Source organism: Glossina fuscipes, unplaced genomic scaffold, assembly GCF_014805625.2.
Source record: "Glossina fuscipes isolate IAEA_lab_2018 unplaced genomic scaffold, Yale_Gfus_2 1, whole genome shotgun sequence".
Classification (NCBI taxonomy): Eukaryota; Metazoa; Arthropoda; class Insecta; order Diptera; family Glossinidae; genus Glossina; species Glossina fuscipes.
Window position 1 is genome coordinate 8348640 of NW_023998415.1, and position 24349 is coordinate 8372988.

The 24349-nt window shown below is 33.6% G+C and overlaps 1 protein-coding gene across 2 annotated transcripts in view; it reads left to right on the forward strand.

The window, feature by feature from the left end:
• Positions 1 to 3783: 3783 nt before the first annotated feature.
• Positions 3784 to 24349, forward strand: part of LOC119632493 (protein bric-a-brac 1) — a 54148-nt gene continuing 33582 nt past the window's right edge. For both annotated transcript variants that reach the window (XM_038025412.1, XM_038025414.1), the window contains exon 1: positions 3784 to 5483. In XM_038025412.1, the coding sequence (XP_037881340.1) occupies positions 3846 to 5483 (1638 nt within the window). In that variant the 5' untranslated portion in view covers positions 3784 to 3845. The remainder of the gene's footprint in view (positions 5484 to 24349) is intronic.

The window sequence follows — 24349 nt, forward strand, 5'->3', positions numbered from 1 at the left end:
ATATATATATATATATATATTTATACGCTTGAGCCTAATAGAATGCTTTTGCGAACTGTTCCAAAGATGGCCAATGAGTGATAATATTTAATACATAATGTACTCTATTGTATTGTATACTTTATATACATAAATGGTCTATATTTTGTGTGTAAGCCAACGAAAGCACAACAAGAAAAAAGGTCTTACATATTTACATAGCTAAGGCAGTAAATATATTCCTACGTACACATTAATGTATGCATAATAGTACATATATGTAAACATTATACCAATATATGTATATATATATATATATATTATACATATATATATACATATTGATACTTATATATATATATATATAAATATATTAATATATATATATACATATATATATATATATATATGTGATATGTGGATTCGGTATGCATTACACTAGAATATGGGTAAAAATGAAACTTTGTGCACATAGTCGCTCTCACTTACTCCTTTTATATTTTAATAGAATAAAATATATTATTTCTCTAATACGTATATATAAAGTTGTACATACCCCCGCACTGAACGCACACACACACGAGCATGCTACGTATTAAGATATAAACATATGTGTGTAAATGGGCGAGAAGAGTATGAGTACCTGTGAGAACAAAAACTAACAGGCTACAAAAAAATTTACATAACCATGAGACCAGATGGCTGCTAACATGCAAGCATTGATGTACAAGTGGTCTCTGTTGATATAGTTATTTCTAGGCTTAAATGCAGTAGGGGCCGGACTTACTTAAAGGCGGTGAAAAATTGTGAAGCATAAAAAAGGCAACTGCCTACTATTAAGCAAGTAGTGTACGTACGTACGCATTAGATCGCGAGAAGAAAAACATTGAACGGCAACAAAATTTTTGGAGAAAAGAAGTATAACCCAAATAACATGTACAAAAAAGAAAAAAAAGAAAAAGGCACATATTTCTAAGAGAAATCGAACCGTATTTTTATAAGTACTGTTAGCAATGTTTTAAGATAAGAGCACCTGCATCTTTATACTCGAACAACAGAACATGAAAGATAAACGGCGAATTTGTCATAAGGCCAGTTACTGTTTGTCTTCTCTTTTAATTCGTTCCGTTCCATTCTTGATTTGTTTACGTTCTTCTGCTGAGAACAATAATGAATTGAACTTAGACCACAAGAGAGCAATGCTTTGCAGCAGAATAACTTATATATATATATATATATATATATATATATGTGTGTGTATGTAGGTATTTGGAACGATATCATCATGAAATTGTATAATTTCTGAATAAATTTTGTACAGGCGTTTGTGTGTGCATAGTACACGCGCGCGCGAATATAATTTATAATTAGAAACTAATTAATCAAAATAGATATATAAACGAGTAACTCAGAAAGATTGTGATGTAAGCAACTTATAAGAGAGAGAGAGAAAGAGAAAGAGTGAGAGTGAGAGTGAGAGAAAGAAAGGCCGTGAATGAGGTTAAGGAAGAGAGGAGAAAGAATAAAGTAACCTAAACAAGTAATTATAATTATTTCTAGCATTTATTATTGGGTTTTTCCCTTTTTTGTTGCTTTTTTGTTTGATGAGCGTAGTGACCGGTTGTTTATATAGAGAATTTCTGTTAAATAGATAATGTAGAAGATTGAAGCGAATTAATTAGTAAGCAGTGTTCAAAAATTTTCATTTTCTTTCTCGCAAAGAGACAAAATGAATAAAAGAACAGTAGAGAAGCGAAGCTAGAGAGTTGAAAGAGAGACAATTGGGTAGAGAGCGAGTAGTTTTTGGAAAGTCACTTGTTGGGTGGTATATGATTCATATGGCATTTAAAAATGTTTAAGGAACGTTAATTTCTACATTATTCCTCCATACACAGATACTAAATAGACAAATCTCTGGCTCGCTCCGCGTCGTCGCTAAAATCCGTCGTGCAACCATTATTAAGCAATTGCTACTGCGAATAGGTGCTCTTAGTTATTTGCTTGTAATTCTTTGACATTCTTAGAGAACAGCAATGGCAATGCAAGGCGCTCATATAAATGTGTACGAATGTAAACAAATACATACGCATACACTGCATTGTGCAATAGCATATTGTATGTGTATGCATAGGGACACAATTACACTTTTCTGTATGTCGAACATTTCCTTGCGCCAAAGTTTTTAACGTTGCATTATATCGATATATTTTATTTTTCTGTTTGTGCGAATATTTCACTTAAAGCGGGAACCTATTCGTGTTCGTAAGGTGAGCAATAGTGTACGACGCGAACTCGCACACACTGTCAACTTCGTTTGCGGCGTCATAAAGAAAAACAAGAGACTATTCCCATCGCACATGTGGAACTTTGTGTGTGTGTTTCTATGCCTGCGCCCGTTATTGTATGTACATGTATGTAATGCTGTGTTTCGCAAATCTTGTTGACTGAATTTTACTTAGAGGCCTCGGCCTCCATCGCAACGTCGTTTACGACGCATCCGCGTTAACTCAGCCACCCAGTACGGAAGTTTAGAAAGTGTGCACAGTGAATCTCAAATAGTTGTCGTGAACTGTTTATATTTACCTTTGTCTTGCATTTATGTATATACATACATACATATGCACGCATCTACATATGTGCATTTTATATATATGCGTAAATGTGTGGAGATGTGAATGTGCATGTCTGCAATATACACAAACGGCGCTGTGTAAGTTCGGACAGTAGTTGTAGGAGATATGGTGTTGGCGAAGACTGCGTGAGCTATACGTATCAGCGCCTTCTCTAAGTTATCCTCGGTCTTGGCTCCAACTTACACGTTGTATTCATCATAATATAATCGTACAAACCGTAGCATATCACATCAAATTGTGCTTGCATACATACCTACATGTTTGTGCTTCAATTTATTGCACACACAGCACAATATAGCCCAGCAAAAATATCAAGTTTGTTTTCAGTTTTCCGTATCGAAATGTGCGAAACGTTTTCAGTCTAAATCAGACGTTCGTGCTGAGAAGACTTTGGTGCTGAAACAACTGAAACAACACACTCAACGAGAATATCGAGAAAATTTTTGCCGAAACAACGGTGTCGTATGTTTCCAATGGTCTTACTTGTTTTCTGTTTGTTGTAGTAGATGAGTTGAATCATCGACTTTGCTTGCCACTGTCAAATGGATGTTGTGTTACATGTACGTACGTATGTACACATGTATGTGCATGCGTCAGTCGACCTACTACTTACTACTACTCACCAACAAACACACCTATCCACAAGCTTATACAAACAACCAGACAACTAAATGCTATTACAAAGTTATGCTGGGATTTTTGACACGTTAGCAGTAATAAGTGCAATAACTGAAGACAAAAAGGGTTTACACTTTCGTGTCGTAAACGACCCGCTATTTTTTGACGAGTACGCGCGTGTTAACAAATTTTTAATCGTTTGAGCTTTTCCAGCTGTTGTTCAGTGTGGATGTTTCAATGCGTGTACGTGTGTGTATACGCTCGCGTTTGTGTGCGTATACTTGCGCGTTGATTCGCGGTTGTATGTGTAAATAATATTGTTATGTGTCCCTCGCTTAATTAAATGGATATCGAATCAGAACTTATCCGACAAAAAAAAATAAAATACAAAACAAAATCAAAAAATGTGATTGTGTTAAAAAATTATACTAAATACCCAACAAAACCAAACCAATAATAATAATAATAATAATAATAATAATAATAATAGTAATAATAATAATAATAATAATAACAATAGTAAAATTATATCACCCAGTAATGTCTTCTAATACTCCTTTACCAACACTTCCGGAGACTGGGAAAAAAGGAAAATCACCATCTATAAGTAATTTAATGGATACTACCACCGATAATAAGCAACCCTCGCGACCGTCGTCCGTGATACCAGGTATTTTGGCATCATTGGATTCAAACTCACCCAGCCCTCCCATAACACATGTAACGAAGCTCGAAAGCAACTCGCTAAGATCAAGAAATGAGCATATAGTTGAAGTCAGTTCAGTCTCTGAGACCCCTTCACATGTCCCCACTCCTCATTCATCTAGTCCAGTATGTGAGGTACCATCGTCTTCACCGCATTCGGAACAATCTTCGAGTGGTTCTGCTTCAGCCAGTGCTCCGCAGCAGTTTTGCTTACGTTGGAACAATTATCAGAGCAATCTAACGAGTGTGTTTGACCAGCTATTGCAGACAGAATCGTTTGTAGATGTAACGCTCGCTTGTGATGGACATTCAATAAAAGCTCATAAAATGGTCCTGTCTGCATGCTCTCCATACTTTCAAAATCTATTCTTCGACACACCATGTCAGCATCCAATTGTTATTATGCGAGATGTTGGATGGTGCGAACTAAAGGCCATTGTAGATTTTATGTACAAGGGTGAAATAAATGTAAGTCAGGAACAAATTGGCCCACTACTAAGAATAGCGGAAATGTTAAAGGTACGAGGATTGGCTGATGTAGGAAATATAGAGAGTTCTACCTCCGATGCACGTCCAAATGAATTACTCGAGAAACACGATCCTTCGCCGCAAAATTTGGTATCACCAAAAATTCCCCAACATTTATCGCCTATTACAAGCAGGGAACAGAGCCTTTATCAAAGTCCCGACAGTGGACGAGCTGACCAAGTACAGAGTTTTTTATCCTTCACGGAGCCGAACAAGAAACTCCGTTTGGAAAAGTCGGCTTGGGATATTAATAGCAGCAGCAGTGGAAATCATCCGAATAGTTCGAGTATAGAACTTCGTTTGTCCCCTTTGCCTCATGGATCGCTCGTGAGTAGGAATGTGAGAAAGCGCAGGTGGCCTTCAGCCGATGCATTGTTAAACCCACCGTCGAGTCCACTCAGTGGTTTAATAGCTGCAGAGCGCGCAGAACAAGAGCAAGAGCGAGAACGGCAGAGAGAACACATACTTATTACTCCCCCCATAGCCATAACCTCTAGTAATACTAACAGCGCAACACATTTAACGTCATCTAGTTTAGCATCTAATGTTCAAATAGAAATTCCATCATCATCACTAAGTCTGCTTCCGCCAGCCCGTACGCCGTCAGGACTATTAACGCCAAGCCCACACCTGCAAATATCACAGCATCAATCACAGCTACAACAACATCACAGTTCCGGTCAGCATTCACAGCGAGCGTCCCCTGCCTCATCTGTCGCTTCTACACAACCATCAAGTGTTTTAAGTGGGCCCTTGACACCGTCCCCAGCAAATATTACCTCCAGTAATTCGGGCGAGTCCCACCATCGATTTTCAATGGGTTCAGTGCAGGCAGCAGCGATGGCAGCTGCAGCTGCAGCTGCTCACATTGATCTTACCCCAGCAGCAGCGATGGGAATTGGCTCGCTTCCTTCCGCAGCAATGCCGATTGGCTCAGGCCCAACGCACCATCCATCCTCGATAGCAGATGACTTAGAAATCAAACCCGGAATAGCCGAAATGATACGTGAAGAAGAGCGGGTAAGTAGTATTTATTTGTTATTCAGATATTAATGAGATAGAAAAATATCACGTTGTCTTCCTATTTTGCTTTTGCAATTTATAAATTAATGAACAAGAACTGAAGGAGGAGAAGAAAACGGTTTTATAAGATAATCGACAATGTACGATATCCGACTATCTATCAGCACAAAATAACTCAACAGAAGAAGAAGTTCTTGTTCAAATATATATTACAACATTCGACGTAACTCGGTCCCGAATTTGCTCAGGGTATAAACAAAGGACCAAAATAGATCTGCTAAATTAAGTTTGTTTAGTTTAAACGTCGATAGCTTAGACTAATGTTATCGGTTTCTAACAAGCGGACAAAAATGTATTTATTTATAATATTACTTAAGGCGGTGGGCGCTGAAACCGGCTCAAACGGTCATCATCCACGTACTCACATATAATCAATTTTCAATTTGTTCATATGTCACTCATACGCCATATTACTCACATCTTTATGTCGATGCGCTTAACAAAGGTGTACAATAAATTCAATTTAGCTTTAGAATATGTTGGATCGACGACTACCTCGAAAGGAAAAAATATATTTTTTTACTTTCTGTCTTATTTTGTTGCAAGCAGAATTGCAACTGTCAACGACTGTTGTTTACATTTTACGCATGGGACGCACATAGCACAGATTTTAGATAAGCTTTGCTATATCTTTGAATGCATTGTACTCGATCGTAAAACCATTTGAACACGTGCTCCCAAACGTCGGGACTACCACGATTTTCGTACGTAAAATTATATATCATGCATCCATATCGTATTAGTTATCGCTTATTAGTTATTTATATGTTTCAATAATAATTTTTCTCTTGCACTGCTGAAGCAAGCGTCTATAGATAATTAATTGAATTATTAGTACTCATATATAGAATGTAGTACATACACGTGCGTGCGAAATTATTTATTCAATATCTAGGATCATTCGAATTTTGAAATATTTACAAATTTGATTTTTTATGTCGATGAAAGTTTTTTTTTTTTCCATAAAAAGATCCTCGTCTGTAAAACGGAAATATTTCTCTCTGCTATGATAATGTTTTAATTCCATCGCTACAAATTTACGCATGCAGCAACATACGTGTACGCATATATCGATTGATAGTTAACACTTATAAGCAAGCGTTCGTTCCCGTTCCGTTGCTAAATTTCATTTCAGATTTCACTACTTATTCGAACTATTGCAATAAATCGTCAAAATAATATCTCATAAATGATTGTGATCATGATCGTGATCATGACACAGACAAAATGTTAATCCGTTCGTTGAACTTCAAAAGGCTAAGAATAAGAACTTTGTAAGTGCATACGTACAATAAAAAGACATTGTACAAGTACGCATACATACATACATACATACATACGTACATACGTATATATATATATATATATATATATATATATACATATATCTATCTATACGCAAACATATGTATGCACATATTTTTATAATTTTTAAGAATAAGAATATAACGCAGCAATATAAAAATGCAATTAATCAAACCCTAAAAGGCATGTGGTGAATAAATCCCCTTCGCCAGAACATTCACACAAATACTCGGTCTGTCTGTCGGCCGAGCGACCTGACACTTATCTCTTTTTATCTGCATTTAAAATATATATAAAAAGAGAAATATAAATTGATTCTTTACATTTAAATCGTTCAAATGAGTGTTGTTGCATCCGAACGTACGTACGTACGTATATACGTATGTACATTTATTCATATATGCAATGCGTGTGCGTATATCTTTTTTTTATGAGTGTGTTTGTGTGCATGTGTGTATGCCCAGCACACAAAGAATAAACTTCATCTGTCAATATTTGAGTTTTATACAAATGCCAGCCAGGCAGTCAGTCCGCAACTTATAATCAAAGACAGTTGTAGTATACTTAAATGAACGGACAATTGGATATAAAACGCTGTGTGTGTACGGAGATGTTGGAGTATAAATTAAAAACGTACACATACGAGTATACATTTATATATATATATATATATATATATATATATATATATATAATTTCATATATATTCACACTCCAACACATGCATGTAAAAAATAAATAAATATGCCGGGTAAAATTATTAATAAAATATTCCCGAACCGAGCCAAGTGTTGTCGCTCTTTTGAACAGTGTCATATTCAGTATTTAATACAGTCATGGTCCAACGCTACCGCCGTACAGATATTACCCCCGCTTTCAAAGATACTTTTCATATGTGTGCATGCCAGGTGAAGCTCATTTTCGAACTTTAAAAATAAATCAGTCGCCCAACCGTTCAGTTGTTCAGGACCACAACTGGTAACGTTTTACGTACTTATTCCAGTTTCCTTAATAATTATATCTTAGCATTTTCTCAATAATCATGATTGAGACTTACATTGCATACAAACAAACGCTACCCCATGGTAAGACTAAACTAAAAGCGCAAAATGGATATAAAAGGCGATCTATGTTAGAAGAAATGCACAAGACGTACTTAGTCATCCTCCAAGATCATACTTCTTCATGCTCAACTTTTTGATATTGTAATCCCACCACTACAGTAATACCATGCTATATAATTTTTTAACAACTTTACCGATGATCAGTCGACCGATGATTTTGTCGTCAAACGATTTCAATAGTGATCAAAATTTAGGCTAAATAGTTCTAAGGCGCGGCAAAATAGTCAAAAGATCAAATAGGGAGCTGTCGAGCTTCCATCGGCCACAACTTTCAAGCACACCTATTGCGACAAGTCTTTACGAAAAACAAATGTAATCATATCTGGTGTACGAGATGAAATTTTACTTCTCTACTCATAACTTGTAAACGCGTCGTATATTTATGGCGAAAGTTAATCGTTTTTCGGATAGGATAGGATGTCGTATCTATTCTGCTATTTGTAAACTCATAAATATCTCTTATTATATTACCTTTTTTCTAGTACTTTATTTTTTCGGTCCTTTACTCATTACGCAAGAAATCACCTAAGAAAAATTGTACACTTGTTTTTCAAATTCAAATTCAAAGCCGTACGAAGCTCTCAGAAGCGCAAAATCGTATTCCTTTTATACGTTCAGAAGGCCTAACTAAGTCGATGTAAATTGTTAAACTCATCTAGGCTAACTAATATAGAATATTTTATTTACGGTATTGTGTTCATGTTGTCTTTCACCCCCGGATAGTCATTGGCGTTTATCTGTCATACTGATAGTTCGAACAACCCCTTCGAAACCTTTGATTTCGACGAACAAAATATTTCTTGTTCAAATTTTTAACATTCGCTCTTTACAGTAGTGAGCAAATAGCTTTGGTAACTAGCACTTAAGAGATTTCCTTCAAAAAAAAAAAAAAAAAAAAAAAGGACTGATTCGATAAATAATTGTAAACGTTATAGAGACAGACATTCTCCACAAATGACGTCGAAGTCCGTTTTAATGCAAGTTAATTTGGACTAACATTTGAAAAATGTTTACAAGCGATACAGATTACTTCTGGATGGGGACCAAAAGATGGATTCACTAAGAAGCCAAGAGAACATTTACATCGGAATTAAATTTTTCATGTGGCGGATAATCAGTATATAGATCACTTTAAGCTTTCTAAGATATATTAAGTGAGTTTTATATTCCTTTTGCAAGTGAATACGCTCTTCTCCTGAGCATGGTCTGTATAACGAGAAGAAAAGAATGTCTTAAAAGTATTCAATTAGGCAAAATTTCTGCAAAAAACATATGGACAGTCGGAGAGCAAAAGGGCAGGAATAAACAGATTTCGAAACCGATAATATGGAAGATATTACGATGTAAGACTGAAAGTATTTACAAAAGTGTATCCTCGCCTGTTTCAACTTTTTACAAATGGGATGGCATACCGACGGTTATGTAGAGTTTGAGACATTTATTTTAAATAAAATTATTTCACTTTAAACCCACTGTTCGGGGTCTGCTCTTTTTTTAGTTGATACATCGTTAAAGAATATTATTATAAATTGTTACTACTACACACAACTATGCGTACATATACACAGTAATAACAATGATTATAAATATATATATACATATATATATATATATATATATATATATTATGTACGTACATACATATAAATATATTTATAATATATTACATATATATTTATGTATATATATATATATATATATATATATATATTTTTAAATATTTATTTTTATATATATTTTCATATTTTTTATTTCTCCACACTAAATTAAAGAATGCTTCTTGTTCTTGCTTTTTTGTTAGAGTTTGTTGGCTGAATTCTTTTTCTGTTATTAGAGTGAGTGCGGTTTTCTCGGTATTATTCAACGTCATATATTAAATGCGCTTGTATAGACGTTGGTGTTGTTATTATTATTATTATTATTATTGTGTGGTAGTGAATGTTGACGTACCTTTAGATTTGATTGTATACATATATATATATATATATATATATATATATATGTTTGTATGTTGTATGTATGTAAATATGTATGTTACTTAAGAGAGATGGTACGCATATATGAACATACATTTGTATCGTTTCATTTATAAAATATTCAATATATATGTTTGTTTGTCTATATATTATTCTTGGGCTCGTTTTGGGGGTTTATTACATTTTTTCTGTTTTTGTTTCTTTGTGTTTTGTTTTCTCCTTTTTTGTTTTGTTTTCTTTGTTTTATACATTCTTTAAGATGTGTACAAATGGATGTTTGCTGTTATTTTTCAAGGGAGACGAAGAAAACAACAACAAAAACAACGGCACAAATGATACAAATGATACAAAGACGATAAAATATAATTTCGGCTTTCTTATATTATTTTAATTACGAAATATGTTTGATACTCTGCAGCACACGCGTAGACACACACATACATAAACAATCATAAAAAATGGTATAATATTCATTTACGACTTTAATTTTTTTTTTTACTATAAGGGTAGACGATATAAATACACTATAATAAGTAGTGGTACTTTTTGAATCAATAGCAAACAATATATATAGGGGCAGGGCATTCTGAACGACTTTTAAACGTTTAGAGGAACCATTCAAATACTCTCTGGATTCATATATTCTCTGGATTCTCTCGATTAATAGAATAGTAATGACTTACTAACGGACATTCGTGCAAGAAATTCATTATGAAATTAAAATGAATTTAAACGAATGTTGGATACCCATTACCACAATTCCAAGACATTTTCAGTTCTTATGGCATTTATTCTACATTTTATGGTGAAATACTTTGGCTAAGTACGATTCTGTAGTCATACTCCGACAATTGTCATCCGAAATTGTCTTGAACGTGAACCAAACGATGGATATTTTCATACCCGTTTTTTTTTTTATTTCCGAATAAATTACGAAAAATAATTCATCACATTTGACAAACATAGAGTCGGTGAAATTGAAAATTGACAAAACTATAGCTTAAATCAATCAACTATATCGAGAAATTTACCACTTGAAGTGTTATCGAAATATTTACCTTTTGAAATTTACCTCGATTGTACTAAGTGTTTATGTGTAAAACATAATACACACCATTGCGTTAAGAAAAAAATTCGCGGAATTTTTTTGCTCTAAAATTGAAACCTTAAATGAGCGTCGTTAAGCGAAATGAGTACCATTTTAAACTAGCACCTTTTTTCGTTTATTTGATACAACAGTTATCAACATCATTATACAGTTATTGGATTTTTTGGGAGAAAACTGAACCAAACGGTTTTTAAAGATCTCTTTTGAAGTCAGCTTTGCACCATTAGGGGTGTTGTGCAGAGTGCGAAACGAATGATAATTGTACGGACTATATGGTAGATGGCTCGAGACTTCTTAAACGAGCTTCCTCATATCTTACGGAGAGCTTGCTGGATGCTCTGTCTGCATACCTTGTTTTGATTGCAATAGTTAGTATCACGAAAGAGTGAAACCGCTAAGATGACTAGGTTGACATAGTTCATGAGTTACGGTGTCATTTCGAGCCTATACACAAGCACAAAGTATTATTTCGCAGGAGTGTGAATCCGAGCTTTGCCATCATTCGGCTCATTACATATTACACTGTTAATTCCAATATTAACCATATATCGTGATTCTCCTTGTATGCCTTCTTATCCAAGTGTTTCAAAACCGTTTTTGGAACAACAATTAGTTCCGCTTTAAACCTTAATATTAGTATTTAGCCACATCATCTGAAAATTCAGTGCATGAATGAAATGCACGCTTTTCGTTGCTCCTTCAAAATGCGATTTCAAGGACACTTTCCATTGTTTTGAAAATACAGAGACATTAAATTCTTTTAGAGATTTGCGCCGATCAGTTTACAACCATTAATGAGTTAATTCAGTTGGCTATCGCAAATTTTAAAGAAGGGTTCGAAGGGACAAAGCCGCAAGGTGATGTGTAGATGTATATCTTCTGTTTGGTACATGCGGGAATATATATTTTTCGAGTGGTGGTTAAGAATTTTTGAAATGACAACTCAAACACACAACAATAATAAGTTATGTTTGATTTCTCATAAACTATGAAATGAATAAAAAAAATAAAAGCCGAACAATACTATCTATAGCATTGGGTAAAGATAGATGTGCATAATGGACTAACCCACCAACCAACAACAAGAAATGAAACATTGGCATTCGAATAAAAACATTTGTAATAACAATATGCGGATAGCCGAGCTCAAGAAATAAGAAAATGGTAAAGAGAGTTGGCGTGCAAACAAATGCCCCACACACAGAAGCATGAATGTAAGCACTGACGCCACTTTACCTTCAGTTGCTTACTGTGCCGCCGCCAATATCAATGCATAAACAACAAATATATATATGTACATAAACACATACGTACATACATATATATATATATATATATATATATATATATATATATACACTGTGTGTAAATGTATATAAACATAACAGTGAAATGCTCTTGACTGAGTATTGTCGTGCTATGAAGGCAATGGTTTTAATTCGCGTCAACATAAGCACAGCTGATTTAGGTGCACTGAAGTATTGAGACGGCAACCCTACTCAGTCATTATGGGCAATCAAAAGGAGCAGGAATTTAAGAATTATTACCGGTAGACCGCCCTAATACCCCAGCCAGACTTCACACAGTGCACTGAGAAAAAAGAAATTCGAAAAACAGTTTTGAATAGTATAAAGGTATGAAAGGTATGAAATTGCTACATATGCACTGTGCACATACCCATACATCTGCGTTATATTTCGCGAATGTCAGATTCTTTTAAAATTATTTAACTATAACGTATTAATTGTTAGGGTAAACAGAACGGTTCATTAGACGGCAAATAAATGTAAGGTTTCGTATATGACCCTGCATTCTAAATTAATCTTACTCGAAAAACGGTCTTCATATATATTTGGGTTGAGACTGAAAGGTAAAGGAAATTCAACTACGTAAGTGTCGTTTCTCGCTTACTCATTACATCCGATATATATATATATATATATATATATATATATATTTTTAGCGAAGGCAAAGGAAACTGTATGCAAGTTTTATTTCTCAATTGCTCATTACATCCAATAATTTTTAAGAATTTCGACAGAATATGTATATATATATAAATAAATATTTATATGTATGTATATACGTATGGCCAACATATGAATAAATTTTGGGTAACAATAAATACAAAAATTAAAATAAATACTCATAAAAATTGTTTATGCGTACGATCGAAAGTTTAAACAAAAATACCAAAAATATCTTTCGCACAGCCGGGCATTGCCTAATTGCCGTTGTTCGTTAATAGATACGCGATAACGAGATATTTCACCACAACTACTCTTTTCACTAGTTTTCGATAAGATAAGCGACACCAAGCACATGATGTTATTAAGCCGCATTCATCTTCTGACTAAATCGTATGGCCACTCATTAAAGATTATGTTTGATAAATTTTTTATCCTATAAACAAAGTAGAGAACTTTTTAAAAAGAAAAGTTGGAAATTAGTTCTTCTTTCATAAAAGAATTTAGGTTTGAAAACTTGTTGATAACAAACTGTTGCTTCAAATTCTTCTTAGACAAAACCGAAAAATGTTTGACATTATACAAGCAAGCACTGTAAGTGATGTCCGATAGATAACAATGGGAAAGTCAAATATGACGGCTCATGCAGTGCTGTAGTTGAACTGATTAAAGCAATTGTATATTTGAAGTTAAAGCACTGTGGTCTAACAAGACCAACTATTAACATCTTACATTGCTTTACGTAATACAATTCTTTCACCATTTTCGTTATATAATGCCAAAATTTATACCAATTTATTTATTTATTATATATATATATATATATATGTACGTCTTTCGGTACTTCTCTCTCCATGTATATACATATATAAATCTTTAGATATATATATATATATATATATATATACAAATATATACATTGTTTCCTAATATCGCATACGTCACGTAGTCAAGTATGTGTGCATGTCTATCCCTTTCAACAAAGTAATAAAACTGCTGCTGCAACTGCTTATATCATAAAAAAAATCGTAATATTTTAAACAGAATAAGTCGTATATAAATGTATAAGCGGCCACGAGTTTTACTCTTAACGTTATAGTCTTTTTATTTCATTATAAAGCACTTAAAAAATATATATATATTTGTTTATATATTTTTACGTTCTTATAACAAAAAATTATTAAATTATGTATATGCTAACATGTACGATATCTTGCTGTATTTCACTACTGTCGGGAATCTTCAATACTTGAATAGGACAATCGGCTCCCCCTCAGAAACATTAATTTATAAGACGGAAGGGTTTGTTTGCAGCAAAAGCTCAAGAAAAAAATGATTCGAAAATATTTATGCAACAATGTATTTTTTTGTATAAATATGTCGCCTATGTGCGTACGCGTACATATGTATATATATATCACAAATATTGGTTTTCGCCTTCATTTGGACCTACCTGCTTCGAGCCTTGGTATTATAAGAAAAATTTCTTGTCTTACAATTATGCGTTTTTGGTTCCATAAAATATGTAAGAATAAGACTAAGAAGTCGCAGAAAGGCAGCACAGTTCGGGTATAAAAGTTGGTCTTCATCGTTCGGTAATATCTTTTTCACTATATTACATTCTTTTTATTATATCTTTTTTATTATAAATTAGATATATATATATATATATATCATAAAAAAATGCATATATATATGTCTGCACATCTGCGTACTCCCATTATTCAACTTTTTCTTTCAACATTTCGCGCAACATTGTTGCAACATTTATTAGAATTATTACGACTTAATGGTTAATTCTAATGATATGCCGCCTGCTATAAAAACGTAATCAACTAAAACGTACAAATGTGCGAGGACCTAATGCAACGCAACGCAATTATCTGAAACAACCGCCGCATTTGCAGTACTTGCTGCAAAATTTTATAACACAATTTTATTGTTTTTGTTTGAAGAAAATATGTGAATGTCGAATACTAGCAGAGACTACATTGGTATAGGTGCACATGCATATCTTTACATATATATTATTATATTGGCACATATATATATATATATATATATATATATATATATATATATATATACTCAATACCTCTCTATATACGTACTCAATACGCACTACGATTTCCCTCACGTGTCCGGGCGTGATTTTATGGCAGCGAGTTATAACAATGTTGCAATCATAGAAGACTTATTTTTTATTATTATTATTCTTTTAATTTTTTATTATTTTTATTGGAATTTTTTTTCTTTTTTTTTTTTATATTTCTTATTTACGACCAACTTTTAATTAAGTAGGGCTACAAATTAAAAACTTGAATAAGTGTAAAGTCATCGAAGATACGAACACGTCCGCACGTTTTTCTTATGTGCACAGGTCCGGTTACATTTCTCCACTGTAACATTCAAGCGATTTCAATCAAATATTAACCAAATAATAGTTAGAATAGTACGGCAATATCTGATTAGGCGTAATCCAGATCCAGAAGAGCGTAATTATTCTTATCATAGGCGATGTGCAGGCGACTGTGGTAAAACTTTCAGCTGAAGATTCCATTAATTTTACCATTCCACATACAAAAGTATACCTCGAATTTAGCTAATATATGTATGTCGTTGAAAAGGTACCGCGAAATTGGCGGTACCTTGTTACGTATTTACTTTGTGAGGTAGTAGAGCTACAATCTGATACATTCTTAGTGTCTGGTGCCGTTGGTCGACAAATATGCTTGGAACAGATTTTTAAGCTAGTTGGGCTCGCGTGCGTTTTCAACGTTTATTGTGAGAATTAAAAATTGCCATCCAGGTGGCAACACTGAGTGACATCGGTTACTGCAATGAAACAACGCGTTTTAATATGTACAACTACAGTTCGGCATATGCGTCACTCTAATAATCTTACAATTTCTTCATCTATAAATTGATTTTTTTTTTTTGTATATATTGGATTCTCAATAAGCGATTCCTGTAACATTTCTATTTGATAAAACACGAAAAGCGAAAAGCGTAGACTTTTTTACGGTCAGCATGTTCATGAAATTCATAGGTAAACAGACTTTGATTTTGACAGTTCAACTTAATCTCTTCAACTTAACCATTAGAGCAAAACTGATATGTTATAGGAAAAAAAAATTTATTGTTAGTTCATCCTAACGAAGTTTTTCATGTAATTGACAAAAGTGATTTTTGGGTTTGCATGTGTTGGCATAAACTTGCCCACACACACATTTACGATTCCGTATCGAAGCGGTAAGCCTAAATCTGATCCACACTCGCAGTTGAAAGTCGACGCACCATACCCTTTTCATTTCTTTAAATGGTGCAAATTTTGTTCATTCGCATGCATTATTAATACATGCAACTATTTGTACTTAATAGATAAGTTAAGATCTTTTGTACTGGTTCAATTAATGTCATATAGTGTTATTTTTAACCAGACGCATTGGGAAAACAATTTGAAAACACGCTACTCTTAAACACATTTACCACGTCATCATAGATTTAGTGCTTCTTTAATGCTTCTTCTTTAAATGAATATTCAAACGTGGCAGAATTTTCCAACTTTTGGTTTCCCCTTAAGCCAAGCAAAGCGCAATTGCGTAAATGCATACGACACAGTGAAACTGTGTTAGACGTCTAAGTTTCTAAAATATAAGTAATTATCCCAATTTCAGTACGCATCCACCTGATCTTAGTTGAACTTGGATTTTGGTGATCAGAATAGATTTAAGATCACGCTAAGTTTCGAAACAATGTTTATACCCTTATGGTAAGAGTGCACCTGGAAAAACTTGAGACACATTCATCTTTTATTATATTAACCGATTTAAAGACATTTTCTAAAATCGCTTTCACAGTTCATATCGGTTCGTTCATCTCTTTGATGTCTTTCCATATATGTTATGTCCACGTTTAGTATAAAAATCGGAATTTTCAATATATTTTGCTAAAATCTGATACAGTGGCATGGACCAAAGGGCCAAAGAGCGATTTAAAATACATTAGATTAGATAAGAAAATGGTATTTTCCTATATTAAATAAATGTAGGATAATTGCATCGAATAAGACCTTCCACCCACCCAGTTTTACTGAAAAAAATAAGCCATTACATTAAAACATTAAATGCTGCTTTGATATAAACGTTTACTGCACTGATCTACTTTTCGAACCAATTCCCATAAATAAGTTCTCATTGGTCGTATAAATTTATTACATTGAGCTTGGGGTTCCGTTTTTCGTTTCATTCCATATTTAGGATGCCATGACAAGTAAGCCTTTCTATTGTACCACGATCTGTTTTTAATTATTTATGGCAATAGGAAAGAGCAATAAAAAATTAGCTGCGTTCAATTTGAGCCAGGTCGATCCACGTTTTGTGCCCCTTTCCACACAAAAGTGGGTGACGAGGTCGATTTTTTGATGTTTTATTAGAAAAGTTGAGGACAAATTGTATTAGACAAAGTGATAGAAGGTTTCAAATAAATTGAAGTAAGCAAAGCAAACGGTGCATATTAAAAGATTTGCTTAGGAACCTACATACCTTCATCTGGTATTAGTTGGCCAAACGTGTTTGTTGTTTTCAATACAGCATTCCGTCTTGCCACCACCAATTTAAAGCAGCTCACTCAAAAAAAAAAACCGATTGCCAAGGTCAACTTTTCATTGTTTGAGCTAAAGGCAAATTTAAGATTTTATCCATAACATAATCCGTCCACTCCAAACCTTATTAAACATTGGCAAGCTTGACTTTATGACAGAATTTCTGATAACTCGTAGCTTCCTCGCCCACACAGTCATGGATTTCCAGACTAAATATTTCAATCGTTAATACTCTAATTTCCCGATTCGTAAAGCAAAAGGTATAAACCGCTCTATGCGAAATTGGGAAGAACGAATCCTTTTTAATAAATATAATCGAATCTTATCTTAGTACACTGCATTAGGAATTATTTACGGCCATCCGCGCTTATTAATCATTGTGTGAGCACTTTTGTATAGTAAGTACTTGGAATCAAATGTAGGCGGCCTGAGATAAACATCTCGTATACGCATTCAAACTTACTGTACGAGGCGAAAAAATCAATTAATAATAAAAAAAAAAAAAAAATGATTGTCGGTTAAAGATGAAACTTCAGTGCACTTCATGAAACGTTTAGATACAAAATTATTAGTAATTATCTGCCTATAACCTATTTGTATACGATTCGCAAAAAGCTTCAGAATCGATTTCGAACGCTAAACGACCGAAGTAAATGAGAAACATATTACGAAATGTGAAACTAAATTTGAACTGATTTTCATTTTCCTTGATTTCACTGTTAACTAACTGTAAGTAGCAGGTCGGCACTCATAGAGGTCGCCGTCTTTATGAATACAAAGGACTAAGGACTACAACGTTTGGACTCCAATTTATTATGTTTGTCAGAGAATGCGAAAGCTCCACAAAGAACTGCCGATGATATCGATGTTGCGATTAGTTGCGAACAGTATAAATTGTTTAATATAACCCTTTTTTATTTAGAATAGAATAAAAAGAATAAAAAGCAAAAACACAATAATACATCATCATCTTTTCTTTTCTTTTCTTTTCTTTTTCTCTCGCGTGCGCATTTAAAATCTTTTCTAGAATATTGTAATGAAATTATTGCTATTGACAGTTTTTTAGCATTTAGCAGACAAAGTACCAGAGAGTCAATAATATAATTTCAAAAAGAAATCACAAAAAATAATAGAAAGACAAAAAATATGCAAGAAATGGCGGCAAATGGTAACAAGGAAATGGTGAATTTGCATAATGACCTTTGAAGGAACTTGGAAATTCAATAAAAGCGAATTTGCAACGTAAATTGTGGAAATATACTGAATTGATAGAACACGTATGCATACATACATATATAACATATACACATATATGCTAGACTAGCTATACCCATAAACATATGTACTTAACTCAGTAACTCAAAGGGTAAAAGCATGCATCACCTTTCAAATTTTGATAGCGAGTGAGAATTTTGCGAAGAAATTTATATGTATGCACACGTAGAGTGCAACCTTGGTATCTCACATTCAGACTCTACTTGATTCCGTTTTTCTCTATATACGTATGCATACACAAGTTAAGATTGTGAGAGTTTAGGCTACTTAGGCTACAATAGGTGTTTGCAATATCCAAAAATGCCCTTTCCTTCAAATATAAACAAATTTTTGATCAGCGGAAGAGTTTTGCCAAGTAGCCAGTAACTTCTGGCACAGAGTTTTCGTATAAATGGGCGAAGGAAAGTTCTTAGTCAAATTCCAGAGAACAAGTTTGAATCCCGTGAATAGGTACATGTCGTTGACGCGAGTCTTTAGTACGTAGCGCGACACTTTGAGAAACATGAAAAATCTTTAGACCACATTTTAGACTATAACTGGCTATCGTACGCTTACGGTGTTTTCTCAATTGAGAAATAATGAAAACCGTTTTCAAATTTATTTTTCATGGTGATTAACTAACTTCTCAAACTTCCAGTTGATTTTTTGCCACCGTGAGCAATCGGACAGCAAACAGCAAATGGACGTAAAAACGGATATGAAAAACGAAAAAAGCAAACAATAAAGTAACTATCATTGCCGTCTACATAGCTTATTTAGTGGGGATACGGAAAGAGCAAATAGTAATAAAACTCAAAAAATTCCAAAAAAAAAAAAAAGGCAGGGCCCCTGTCTTATAAATGATGAATAAAGGATAACCTTTCCTGTCCTTCGTACTAAACCGAACATTATAATGCAATAATATTTCTGCTAAATTTAGAATATGACCTAATAATTAATATTATTATCGCAGTTCTTCTTTGCTAATCTCTGACTTAATTTTCGTAATAAAATAAATTAAAATATACAAAGCAAGAAAACCTAATGCGAGGAAAGAAAATGAGCAAGAAACTCCTCTCCTCACGTCCAACTCTATTATAAAAGCCTATTTGCATAAAATTGATTTTTCACCGTCTCTTTTCTTTTCTTTTGTTTTTTTTTTTTTTTTTTTTTTTTTTGTTTGTTTTGTTTTTTATACCTTACAGTAGTTGAAGCAGAAAATGCATTAAATTTCTGCGAGCATTTGTAACCCATAACTTCAATCAGGCGGTTTGTCTAGATATATGGATTGAAGTAAACGCAAATATTTATTTTTAAGGAACATGAGTAAATTTGAAAACGCATGTTATTTTACTTTAACATATTAACTAAATTGAGAGTTAAGGCGTGCGTAGGAAGTCGCACGAGTTATGCCAGCCGTACCATAAAAGCCATCTGTCATGTGAAAAAAATAACTACGCTATAAATTTAAATAAATATTGATGAAGAGAATCCAATAAAAAGAAACCGCCATTTTATTTATGAAAGCGTCAAGTAAACTAAAAATATTTAGTCGAATGGATTTGCGAAAGAACGGTTGCAGCAATTAAATGGGAATAACGAAAGACGTAAAGAAATCACCGAAGACGTTCAATATTTCAAGTCTTCTAGTAGGACCTCTAACTAAATGAAGGAGAAATTAACTAAATGAAAGAGAAATTATTTTTGATTTGGAGAAGACTTTTTCAATATCTTATGTCTGGTGTCTATCACGTATGCTTTTACTTTTTTGCTTGATCTTAGAAACTCAGTAAAGAACAGAGATTTTCGGTGCCGATTTGTTCGCCTAAAAACGAAGAGAATGACAAAATGAAAATAAATGTTGCGCAAAAATATTCACTGGAGTTAAACATATGCTCTGCATATACCCGTTAATTACAAGCATAAAGTTAGCCCCTTGTGTGTAACACAAATTCTTGTCCTTTCTGAAAGTTGAGCTGAGAAACTGAGCAAAAATAAAAAATACATACATAAATAAAACACGAAATCCTGCATTTTGTTATAAAAAATTTATTGCTACTGTCAGCAATAAAGGGTGTTTTCATAGTTGTTGCAAAAAACTATCACTTTTTCTGTTCATTTTATTCTTCATCACACTCTGACGCTTTTACTTAAACTAAAGCTTATTCTATCTTATTATTTCTCTATAGTCACTTGTATGCATTTATTGTCTAATTATACAAAGTTGTCACAGTTTGGCCATCCTGACCCCGATTTTGTCCTCAATCACAGGTGAATCAGCGAACTACGTTTTAATAGTAGTTGCTTCTCATCCTTCCTTCAGAGGTAATTTGACTTAACTGAGACTAGTCCCCATCCCTCAACACGTATCTATCATTTGGGAGGACTTTAACAACCTTAAAGAGACCCTTAAATCTCGCAATGTTTTTTTTACAAGGGCCAGGTCCATCCACGAAATGGTTCACTACAATATAATGACCAATATTGTACGCTTTGCAAATACGACTACGGTCTTTCAACTCCTTATAGATACAGTGTTGAATTTTACTATTTTCTCTGCTGCAGACTCTCATAAACAAATTAGCTTACTTTCGGTCTCTATGTAGTATAGAACTCCACTTCCTCCTTTAAAAAATCAACTACTCTTCTCTTCTGTCTAACATCAAAAAGGAGCGTCAGTACGTTTATGTACAATATTCCATGTTGTACAACTCAGAAAATCTTGAAAATTTCTAGAAGTGAATGCACTATCTGTATCCGAAACGATCACCGAAAACAGTATCGTGTCTTGGACTCGCTTAGTATACCCCATTAAAAATGGTCTATATCAAATGGAATATTTCTTGTCGGCATGCTACGCACTAAATACTCACGCCAACACCTTTTCGCCAAAAGCTTAACCCACTTTACACAAGTAACAATATGATTTGAGACCAAAATTCGCATTCTTCTTTATTGATTTGGATAGGGCTTGAGACATTAATGCAAAGTTCTTAATAAATCTTCTGGAGTAGGAGGGACGATCAAGAAAACTGTAAATGTAGCGCGCGTTTGGTGTACTGGGAAACTTTTAACGGATCGGATGTTACTCTTGTCCGGAGGAATACCATTATAAGTCATTTTGTATTCCGTATATAATGTCTCTCAGGCCATAAACCTGTTCTGTTGTGCAGTCGAAGTTTTAATGCTGCCTCTCAAAAGCTGTTCTCACAATTTGGGGGGTTTTCCTCAAATTTCTCAGTTGCCATCATTAAATCATCCATATTACCGTCACTCAATAAGTCTCCGGTCTGACAGATACAAGACAACACTATATCTTCGAAGAATTCCTTAACTGGCACTACCATTAAATCTGGCCGAGTCTGTAGCCATTTTAATGTTCGATCCCTTATATAGTGTGCCATAAGTGCACGTATAGTGCAGTTGTCGCGATCATAAGTCGTCGTAATACTGGTTAACCGTAACGATCATATTCCGAAAGTATCATCGTTTCGGCAGCAACCAAAGAGCAAATCTTTGAGAAGAGTTTGTATTTACACTCGTTCTGTTCATTCCTTTCTCTCTTGAATATTTTCATTTCTTTTTGCTGCCTATTAAGTTCAAATCCTATTAACTGCATCTATCTTTCTGTTGTTTTGCATCAACACAAAAAATATCTATTTATTAATTTCTTTCATTCTCGCCAAATTGTTTGTATTATTGTGCAAAATTAATTAATTTATTTAAGGAGAAAATTTCAATTCTCTTCTCACTTGTTCTTATACTGTTTTTGTTTAATTATTTGCTTGTTTATTTATTTACTCATAAAATTCAGCTCCAATAAATTAAAAGCCGAATTCGATTATGCTAAGTATTACGGCTAAACTGCTACAAAGTATATCAAGAAAAATAAAAAAAACATTTTAAATGAAGAATAAATGAAAAGAATAAGATACGTGTATGAATCAATAAGCGGAAAAAATGAAAAAAAGGGAAAGAAAAGTGTAAACATTTAGCACAGAGGCAGCCGGCATAGATCTGAGTTGGGAGTGAACCCCCAAGGTCCTTGAAAGCATGCAAAAGCTTAGCATCCGCTAATAGTCAACGTATTCAGTTCAATTTTTTGATCATGCACAGATTTGATTTGATATTTTGATGAAATTTAAAGAATCCGATATTCAGATTGAATTATAGATATTATTTAGATTTTTGCAAGGGACTTTAAACGGATCGAAAATCCCGTAGTTATGTCTACCTTGGATGAGTTTTGAGCACGTAAAGTCGTTAAGGCCAAGTCGTTGGCCAAGTAATATCGGCGAATCAATTGTATCATTTATTAGTTTAAGAAAGAACGATAGGCCAAGGTTGTCTCGAGGCTTGTCAAGTGACGGTAAGGCTAACAAATCTATTTTCATAAGAAGGCGAAGAGACAGACAGGTCCCCCATCCAAATTCCTAAGAGCAATGAGCAGGAATTGTTTTTTAACGAATGTTATTGAATTTGCTTAACATATATATGAAGAAGAAGAAGACGCAATAAAAGCATATTCAAGTGTTGCGTTTTCCAACCTTATGTGTAAACTTTTCGTAAGATATAAGTCGTTGAACTCTTTAGACCGTCATTTAAAAAAAGCTAGCCCTGACCTAGCCTCATTTAGTGACTCGTGTCGCGTAAATTAAAATCGCCCAACACTCTGTCAATCGGTTTCGATATTTCAGCCACATCACAAATAAGTAGATATATCCGCCTTGTGAACCATATACGAAAGAGTTGTGTATAAATGTTTGCTACCAATTTTCACACAAGTGTAAAGGTAAGACGGAAATACATTTAAACTGGCAATTAAAATACGTGTCCTAGTATTAGTAGTAGACCTAATCGATCTCTTCTGAAAACATATAAGATGTTGAGATAAAATTTCCACGGTCTTGGTTTTCTTCTTATTAAAATATTAATTTCATCAAACTGCACTTTCATGTATGTCGTTTACTTTGCTTTGTTCCTTCATCTAACTTGCATAAAACGTTTTTAAGCTTAGATTTTTTCATCTTCTATTATTATATGTTAAACAAATGCATATATATTTTTGGATTTGTTCTTTTTATTTATCAACGCACCGATTTTGACCGATTATAATATCATTTCCTATACATGTTATGTAAACAAACTACTAAACTTCTACTATATACTCTTGTTTTAGTCAACTGTATACATATATATATATATATATATATATAATTTCTAAAGTTGTAGTATAATTTTACTTTCTCTCTTCCGTTTATTCGTCATGATACTCTGAACACTTTTGCTTAAACTAAAACTTACCATGTTTTACTAACTTACATAGACTTATTATCTAACAATACAGGGTGGCCACATTGGAAAAAAACTCACAACACATACACAGTACATTATGACTAATTTCAAAAATATAAGGACACTCCGGATTTTTGTTACGTCTTCAAACACGTTAAAAGCGTTGCATCG